The sequence below is a fragment of the Phocoena phocoena genome, chromosome X, assembly GCF_963924675.1.
Source record: "Phocoena phocoena chromosome X, mPhoPho1.1, whole genome shotgun sequence".
NCBI classification, from domain to species: Eukaryota; Metazoa; Chordata; class Mammalia; order Artiodactyla; family Phocoenidae; genus Phocoena; species Phocoena phocoena.
This window is the reverse complement of record NC_089240.1, coordinates 127639546-127649443: the sequence shown is the minus strand read 5'-3', so window position 1 is coordinate 127649443 and position 9898 is coordinate 127639546. Positions and strand designations below refer to the sequence as shown.

The following is a 9898-nucleotide window of genomic DNA, read 5'->3' as shown; positions in this document are numbered from 1 at the left end:
CAAGGCCTAGCAAACAGTGTGCCTAGAGGTCCTGTCTGTCTTGCTCACCACTACATCTTGGCCCTCACACATCCACTGGACTCATGAATACATGGTGTGTGTACGCACCCATGCTTTCTGCTTTCAACCGCGTACACACAGACACCCCCATCTAAGATGCAGGAGCTTCACTGGGGGCAAATGGGTTTGTTATTTTTCTGGTGGTGTTACACTCACCAATACCCACTGCTGGTTTCTTACTCAATCTCTCCTGATACTCAGGGAAGCATGAGGAAATGAGAGGGCAGAGAGCATTTGGAGTGCTGTGGTCACAAGCCCAGGGACACCTGGAGCCCCCAGAAGCTGGCAGAGGCAGGAAGGATCCTCCCCTAGGGCTTGCGGAGGGAGCCTGGATCCATAACATAACTTTCAAATAATGCACATACAATTCTCAGCAAACCAGCCTCTTGTAAAAACAAAAACAAAACCAAATCTAATTTGTCTCAAATGATATACAAATTATTTTAAAGTCTGTAAATACTTTAAGCCAGATAAGAATTTTGCTGATACTTTAGTGGTCTCTAGAGGCTGGGTACCCAGGTCTAGCCTAGGGAATGAATCAGATCCCACTGGCAGCCCCCCTCCCCTGCAACCTAAATCCCCCATATGATATATGTTCACGTCCAAATGAACACCAAGAAGAGTTGTGATTTAACAGACATTTCCCTAAAAAAGATACACTTTACAGATGACCAATGAGCACATGCAAATATGCTCAACCTCCCTAATCATCAGGGAAATGCAAATCAAAACCACAGTGGGCAATCATCTCATACCTGTTAGGATGGCTATTATCAAAAAAACCCAGAAAACAGAAAATAACAAGGGTTGACAAGGATGTAAAGAAACTGGAACCTTTGTTCACTGTTGGTGGGAACGTAAAATGGTGCAGCTGCTGTGGGAAACAGTATGGTGGTTCCTAAAAATATTAAACATAGAATGACCGTAGGATCAAGCAATTCCACATCTGGGTACATACTCCAAAAAACTGAAAGCAGGGATTTGAACAGATATTTGTACACCCATGTTCATGGCAGCACTATGAACCGCAGCCAAAAGGTGGAAGCAAGTCAAGTGTCCGTTGATGGATAAACAGATAAAATGGAATATTATTCAGCCTTAAACACGAAGGAAATTCTGGCAACTATGGAATGGGAGAAAATATCTGCAAAACTTGTATCTAATAAGGAGTTAATCTCCAGACTGTATTAGGAACTTCAAATCAATAGCTAAAAAAAAAAAGAAAAAAAAATCCAACCCAAACTAATAACCTGATTAGAAAATGAGCTTAGGACTTGAATAGACATCTCTCCAGAGAAGACATACAGATGGCCAACAGGTACATGAAAAAATGCTCAGTGTCATTAATCATCAGGGAAATGTAAAACAAAACTTCAATGAGATACCACTTCACCCCTGTCAGGATGGCTGTTATCAAAAAGTCAAAAGATAAGTGTTGGCGAGGAGGTGGAGAAATTGGAACCTTTGTACACTGTTGGTGGGAATGGAAAAACGATACAGCTACTGTAGAAGACAGTATGGAGGTTCCTTAAAAAATTCAAATAGAACCACCAAACCACCATATGATCCAGCAATTCCAATTCTGGGTATATATTCAAAAGAGTTGAAGCCAGAATCTTGAAGAGATATGGGTACTCCTAAGCTCACTGCAGCACTATTCACAATAGCCAACATGCAAACAACCTAAGTGCTCATTGATGGATGAATAGATAAAGAAAATGTGGTATATACACACAACGGAATACTATTAAGCCTTAAAAAAGGAGATTCCACTATATGAGACATGGATGAACTTTGAGAACATTATGCTAAGTGAAATAAGCCAGTCACAGAAGGACAAATACTGCATGATTCCACTTATATGAGGGACCTAAAGTAGTCAAACTCACAGAATCAAAGAGTGGAATGGTGGTTGCCAGGGACTGGGGGAGGGGGAAAGGGGGAGTTACTGATCAACGGGCAGAAAGTTTCAGTTAAGCAAGATGAGTAAGCTCTAGAGGTGTGTTGTACCTATTGTACATTCAAACATTTATTAATATGGTGGATCTCATCTTAAGTGTTCTTACAACAATAAAATAAAAATGAAAAGAAGGGACATTCTGACACATGCTACAACATGGATGAACTTAAGCTAAGTGAAATAAGAACCTTGGAGGCATTATACTAAGTGAAAGAAGCCAGACACAAAAGGACAAATACTATATGATTCTACTTACATGAGGTCCCTAGAGTAGTCAAATTCATAGACACAGAAAGTAGAAGGGAGGGTGCCAGGGGCTGGGAGAAGTGGGAGAATCGGGAAGTGATGTAGTACATATAGAGTTTCAGTTCTACGAGATGAAAAGAGTTCTGGAGACGGATGGTGGTGATGATGGTTGCACGACAATGTGAGCGCACTTAATGCCACTGAACTGTGCACTCAAAATGGTTAAAATGGTAAATTTTCAGTTCTGTCTGTTGTACCACACAAACACTCACACGAACAGCTGTAAGTGAGAAAATAAGACCCCAAAGAGCAACGTTCTAAGGTTCACACATCAGAAGCCTCAAGTCTTTTTCCTTTAAAATGATAGGTCTCTGAATTAAAACCAGTACGTATGCCCTTGTTCCTCTATACACACCGGGACAAGGCCTTAGGCTAAAAACAATCTAGGAAGAGAACCATCTTCTATTAGGGAAACCCAAGCGCCTGGCTCCACTTCTGGGCAAGGGGGAGGAAGGTCACTGATAGGATTAGATACAGAGAGAAGGGAGTGAGCCCATCACCGCCTTCCTGCTGGGGAGAGTCTCCAGCTAGTGAGTCCTGGGGACAAAAGGACGGGATAGTCTGTCTATTTCGAACCAGATAGAGACAAGTGTTCCTTCCTTTGCGAACGTGGGAGACCAGGCTCTTTGTGAAGGGGAAATCCAGAGCAGCTCAGAGGGGTGTGTTGGGGTAGTCCGGGCCTGGCCTGCTGCTGTCCACAGACTCAGTGCAGGAAGCTAAACTGTGGCCACCACGAGCTCGATACCCTAGTCTGTGGAAGAACGACGCCAACAACATCCAAGGCTTCCCACCACTTCCCCAAAAGTCTCAATCAGCTCAGTCTTGTCCTTTCATGGATCTGAGGTGTCTCTGTGCTTCTGTCAGCCATTCATCTCTCTGCTGGTCTGTTTACTTTTAGGACACAGAAAGGCCCTGATTTTGAATTTGTGGTGGCCACTGACAAAGCCAGCCTGAGAGCTTTAGCTTATGCTGTTCCCTCCACCTGGAATATTCTCCCTGTTCTCTCCACGGTGAGCTGCTCTGCTCAGCTGTCACCTCTGCGAAACCTCCTCCCCCTCCCCGGGCAAGGTTAGCAGCTTCCTCAGAACAGGTTTCTGTTCTCATTCTAACACAGCACACAGCTTTGGGCTTTCTCCCCGCCACATCTGTCCCGGCCCGCCAGGCTGTGAGCCCCTGGAGGGCCAGCAAGGACCCTGGAATGGAGAGTATGGGTTGAACTGTGCTGCTGCGGCTGGTGTAAGAGGCCTCATCTGTAGAGCAGCGATCCTTCCCACGGACTTCAGAGTTGCTGTAGGGCTGAAACAAGCCCCAGGGGTAAAAGGGGAGCTGTAACTTGTCAAAAAGTTGTAAAAAAGCACCCTGGTGTCAGCTCAGTCACTCATACATTCCCTCATTCACAAGGCCATTGCCAAAGAGAACCTTGCACAGCACAGACATTCAGGGAGTCCAGCATCTGGGGTGGGAGTCAGGCTTAGCAGAACATTGCAGAAGTGCCTTTGACTTCCGATGAGGGTAAACCCAGGCGGAGAGGAGATCCCTAAGCCAAGTTCTAAGGCCCTGGAGGCGTGAGTCAAACAGAGGGGCTGGCTGTCTGGCTTGTACTCATAGGGAGGCTACTGCTGAAGGCCTGAAGTGGGAGAGGAGCGAGCAGCAGAGGTGGGAAAGAGAAAAGAAACAGCATTTAAGGGGGAAAATGGATAGAACTTGGAGGCTGGTTAATGGGAAGGGGGCACGAAAAGAGTCAAATATGACTGCAAGGTTTTGGACCTGGTTTATGCTCAAAGAGGAAGAGGATAAAGGGCAGAAGGTCGGTGAACACTGTCGTTTAATGAATGTCAATAAACCTCAGGCTGTTTTCAGCCTGAGAAACTTATGCTTTGTCCCCTGCCCAGAGGGGAAGCAGGTAAGGGCTGAGAGCACACGTCCCATTGTAATTCTCCAGGCAGGTCTCACACTTCCAAAACTCCTGTGACTTTGCTCAGGAGGTGTCTCCGCCTGCAATGCCCCTCACTATCCACCTGGAGTGTTTGGGTGCCAAAAAGAATATATTTTGATGACCTGCTCCCTCTCACGCTCATATCTGCTTCACTCCCTTCGAAGTCCGCTCCCAGGCCTCCAGCTCACTTCCCTGGGCTGCTTTAAGCCAGGCGAGAACTACAGTGATCCTGTCTTGGAACCTACTTGAGAGGCAGGGGATGCTCTTGAAGGGACACGCTCAAAGAAAGAGCCTCAGTGAGTACAGTGTCTGCTCCAACACGAAAGGTGACGCTCTTCTCTGGCCTCGCTGACCCTAACTCAATCTCAGGCCAGACCAGAGAGTCCCCGACCCGGATCGCCCCAGCCAACCCTTCCAGTCCTGTCGTCGACACAAGGGCGAGGTCGCAACCCTTACCCGTCCGTAGGCGGCCCCCTGGCTGTCCCCAGCGCGTCCGCAGCCTTCATCCTCAGCGCTCCAGCGGCCTGCAGCACCCCTTTCTCCCCGCCCGCGTGAGCCGAGAATCTGCCGAGGCTCTTCCACCAAGGGAATTGGCTCGGTTCGGTGCTGGCTCAGCCAGTCGGCGCTCGCGGCGTGATCCTGCCCAATGAGGTCAGGCCGCGAGCGCACAGCCCCCGGCCCTGCGCCGGGAGTTCTTCGATTAGCCCCACCCACTCCAGCCCTGTGCCAATGGGGAGCGTCAGCGAGCGGTCCGCCAATGGGGAGCGACGCCGCGCGCGCGGGGCGGTGGGAACGGAGTCGAGTCACTGTGTACGTCGGTTGCCGTAACAACGGGAAGTGGAGTCCATCCGCGATGGTGAGTGCGTGCCGCCGTCTGGAACCCCGCGTCCAGAGGCTGAGCCCTTCCCAGGCCTTGGCAAGGCCCCGCCGCCTCTCCTGCGCGGTTCTCGGCCTTGGCGCACTCCTTCTTCCTCTGAGAGCTTTCCCGGAAGGGTAGGGTAGAGATGCCGGCTGCCCTGCTGGGCCTGTGCTTCGTCGCTGTCTCCCCTTCAGCCACAGCCGACCCCTACCCGCCCCTCGGGTTCCCCTGGCCTTCTCCAGCCCCTTCGGTGACCGTCCCTGGGCAAAAAAGACTCGGGTTCCCCCCAGGCCCCGACCCCTCTCTGACTCTGGCCTTCTGGCCGCCTCTACCAAAGTTTCCACACAGAGCTGAGGGGCAGTTTATTATGTTTGATTATTAATGCATTTAAAATGTTAAATATAGGGACTTAGGGAAACGCTTTGAGCTTCTTGGAGAAGGCTCAGAGGTACCAAGGGGATTGAATTTTATTATTCGATATTGACAGAACATATATCTTACCTTAGTAATATTTGGCCTAAATCTAGAAGTAATCAGAAAACCGGAGAACTTAAGAGTGAAGCGGGGTAGCGTTCTAGGGACATTTTTATAGTTAGGATCCCCAGATTCCGGGAGAACTGGTTATCTGTACAGTTCTCCCCAGTCAGCTCCTTGGCTAGCTCTCTTTTGGGATGATTTTTCAATAAGAGACGTCCAAAAGAACAAGGCATTTCCTTGCTTCTACAAACAATAGTTTGTTAAGCAAAGTTTTGGAATTCGTTGGTATAAGCTATCTTAAAATTCGTGTGGTTGTAACTATTTTATGTAAAATGTGGACTCTTAATATTATGCTTCTGTGTTTGTAAAACATATAAAGGCCTCTAACTTTAAGAAGGCAAACGTGGCATCAACTGCCCAGCGAAAAAGGATGAGTCCTAAACCGGAGCTTACTGAAGAGCAGAAACAGGAAATTCGAGAAGCCTTTGATCTTTTTGATGCTGACGGAACTGGGACAATTGATGTTAAGGAACTTAAGGCAAGCCCTATACATTCCTGCTCTGCTGACTTATCTTTTCTCTGCCTCTTTGTCTTCTGTGCTGTGTTTTCCTGTCTTTACTTACCTCGAGAATTATTAAATAAAATCGAGCGCACATATCAATTTGTTTAATGTTATAGTGTTTCTTAGTCATTTTAACAGGATTGTGGCAGATGCTGGCTTAACACCCTCAGCACTGTCATTGTTTCGCGCCTGGGCTTAGATGTGCCTATTGAGATGATCCTCTCTTTTTGTTGTAGGTGGCAATGAGGGCACTGGGCTTTGAACCCAAGAAAGAAGAGATCAAGAAAATGATAAGTGAAATTGATAAGGAAGGGACAGGGAAAATGAACTTTAGCGACTTTTTGACTGTGATGACTCAGAAAATGGTAAGTTAGCTAAGATGATCAGCATATTTTCCACCAATAATGGTGGACAAATTTGAATCTCGATATGGAAATGTCTTCACCGGAGAAAAGTTAACACAAACCGGAGAGTTCAGATAAAGGAGAGTATTTGTGACTGAGAATTATGATGTTTAGGTTCTACTTGGCTTTCTTCAAGGCCACAGAGTCACAGGGAAAGTCATTTTACCCTCTGAAAGGAAGTAAAAGTCTTCCTGCTATCATGTTTTTTGCTATTACCTTTCTCCAACCGGTATGTCCGTGTGATATCCACAGGCAGTAAAACTTTTCATAACACCAACAATATTAGAGCGTCTCGCATTTTGACAAGACAAAGTCCATGTGTTTAAAGTTTGAAATTCTTTTCTCTCCTATTTGTCAGTATTCTGGGCAGCCTCAGCCTGAGGCTGTGTTTTTATCGCACTGAGGATTTGGTCTTTCACCACTTCCAAGGTTGAATTCACCCATTTTCTAGTCTCTTGGGTGTCACCCTTTTAAAGGGTCCAAATGGTCCAGAGAGACTCTAAGATGACACCTCACCAGTCTACCTCAGTCCCCTGAGTGTCCCACCCAGGAAAGATGTTCACATTGGTCCATTTCTCTTTCGTTGACCTCCCGGCTCCTCCTTAATGTGTCTCAGCTATGTTCTACTGGCCTGTGGAGAAGTAACTCCATCAGTGTTTCAAGTGTGCTCCCCAGGGCACAGGCCTGTTCCTACTCTAATAATCCTGTTGCTTTGAAATTATCTAATCACACCTATATTTTTCTTCAGAGACTCGTTTAAGAGTTCAGGAAGTTTAACATTCTGTAAAAACCTAGTAAAGCTGTCCCACATTCAAGGTTGATTCCCAGATTGGTCTTATTAGAGGCTCACTCTATCTTTAGCTACCTTTCAGGAATATTTGGACTTGGAGCTCTTGGAGATTTTACTCTTTTCCTCTGTTAGAGTACTTGGGATCCCAGTAACGCTTTGTGATCTCGTAACAAGTGAAATAGTCTTCTCTTTCCTCCCTCCCCCTCCACCCTCACCAAGATTCTCCCTCCTCCACCAGCTTAAGCAGTATATTTCCCCTAAATTTAACTCCACCATCTGCTTGTATATCTTAAAAACAAATCTACTTTCTCTTTGGTTTATACAGAAAGTGTTTTAAATACAATCCTTTATAATTCCTTTTTAGCCTCTGGGTTTCTAATAATTTCATCGTTTGTCCCCTTTTTCTACCCTGGTTGATGTGTGATCTTCTGTGATCTAGCCCCTGTGGTCATGAAGGCTGTTACCAAGATGTCTGTGCAGGGCAGGGGGGATGGGCGGTGGTGGGGCTGCAGGAGCCAAGTAAGTATGAGTCATGAATGTCTCCGTATTCATGTGTTTTATGTTCTACTTGTTAAGTCTGAGAAAGATACCAAAGAAGAAATCCTGAAAGCTTTCAAGCTCTTCGATGATGATGAAACTGGGAAGATATCGTTCAAAAATCTAAAACGTGTGGCCAAGGAGTTGGGTGAAAACCTCACCGATGAGGAGCTGCAGGTTTGTGACGCATCAGCCTGGGGCCCTGTGTGACTTTTCTGACTTACGTTTTCTCTGGTTACATATGAAGGAAAACTAGTGTTCTCTCGTCGCTCTGTTGACCACTTAATTTCTCTTTTGATAGTGTGACAAACCTATGGATGCTGCTCCCAGAAAAATACACACGTGAACAATTTTACTTACTATTTTAGGTTTTAGGAATCTCCCTAGTCAACATGATCGTTGAGCTTCCTTCTAGGTGATACACATGTGGCAAAGTATGGCTTGGTTTTCAAATGTGACTTTTCAGGAACCAAGCCATTGTAAAAAGCAGCACATTTGCATCAGGTGGACCACAATTGTCTATTCATGTAGCATTTTAAAAGCCTATTACTTAGTCACATTTTCGTTTCATTTATGAGTTAATCTAACCGGAATCTTTTCTGTGCTGAAGGAAATGATTGATGAGGCCGATAGAGATGGAGATGGAGAAGTCAATGAGCACGAGTTCCTGCGCATCATGAAGAAGACCAGCCTTTATTAAGATCAGTGTCATCTGTTATAACGCGAGCACGTGGAACTCGATTTCGTGCCTGCTGTTGTCTGAAGCCTGGTTTTTGAGAACGTAAATTATTTTTCCCCCACTGACCTCTCTGTATGACTTTAGTAATAACTCTGAATCTATTTTCAACTTTTGAAAGTGTTCTTTGAAACTGAGGTTCTTTGCAAGGTGACCTACTGACTGCTTTAATTCCCCAGGGCAGCACGAGAGCACGTTAGAGTGGAGAAGAGGGTCTTTGAGCTTTTGCACACCTGCTGTTCTGCCTTGTGTCGCTTAACTCTTGTCCCGCATTCCCACATTTATGCCACCGCAGAGCAGCTTCTTCACAGGCACACGTTGTACTTGTGTCACCACAAGCAGGGGGCATCTCTTCAATGGTTCCAATTTTAATTGGCACCTGAGTGCAGCTTTCTCTCTCTCTCTCTCTCTTTTTTTTTTTTTTTGCGGTACGCGGGCCTCTCATTGTTGTGGCCTCTCCCGTTGTGGAGCACAGGCTCCGGACGCGCAGGCTCAGCGGCCATGGCTCACGGGCCCAGCCGCTCCGCGGCATGTGGGATCCTCCCGGACCGGGGCACGAACCCGTATCCCCTGCATCGGCAGGCGGACTCTCTACCACTGCGCCACCAGGGAAGCCCGCAGCTTTCTCTTTTATAAAACCCAGTGAACTCTCTTACTTGCATTTGGATGTGTGTGTGTGTGTGTGCGCGCGCGCATGCACGCTATTTGTTTTGTCTTCAAATAAAACCTTTCTTATTTTGAGCTCTTGTTCTCTAAGGATGACTTCTTTAGCCTTGACTGTGAGTTCAGCTTCTAAACCATTTCATTGAACGTAGCCTGGTAGATCCCAAACTCCTTGCCAGCCCGTGAACAGAAAACAAAATGATTCTTTACTATGGATGCGAATTGCTTTTTGCCCTGGGAACCCATCAGTTTCTAAAATTAGTTGACTGTTTTGCATAAGCCTAAATGATACCCAAAAAAATAGTTTTGGCAAAGTGTACAGCTGGAAAAGAGTCTTATTGGTAATTTGTGCTTGGGACAAATTGGGGAAAGCCAGGTGATTATGACAGTAGTTTGAGCTTAGCCAACCTCTGGTCAGTTTATTTGCTGGATGGTGTCTCAGAATCTCTGTGTGGTTCGGGTCCAGTGACCTTGTCTAGCACCCTCCTGGCCCCATATGGGATGACCTATAAGAGAAATCCCGGCAGATGGCATTAAAGTCTCTGCCCCAGGCTGAGGGTGAGAAGCAAGAAGGGATGAGGAGGAATGGAAAACCGATTAAGCTGATA

At 46.4% G+C, this 9898-nt stretch overlaps 1 protein-coding gene across 1 annotated transcript; it reads left to right on the top strand.

Annotated features, from left to right (window-relative positions):
• The first annotated feature begins 5982 nt into the window (after window positions 1-5982).
• On the top strand, window positions 5983-8749 carry CETN2 (centrin 2). Its single transcript, XM_065900671.1, has 4 exons — window positions 5983-6136; window positions 6397-6525; window positions 7931-8068; window positions 8502-8749. Exons 1-4 carry the CDS (start codon window positions 6029-6031, stop codon window positions 8589-8591), a joined length of 465 nt encoding a protein of 154 aa, XP_065756743.1. The 5' UTR covers window positions 5983-6028; the 3' UTR covers window positions 8592-8749.
• Window positions 8750-9898: the final 1149 nt, after the last annotated feature.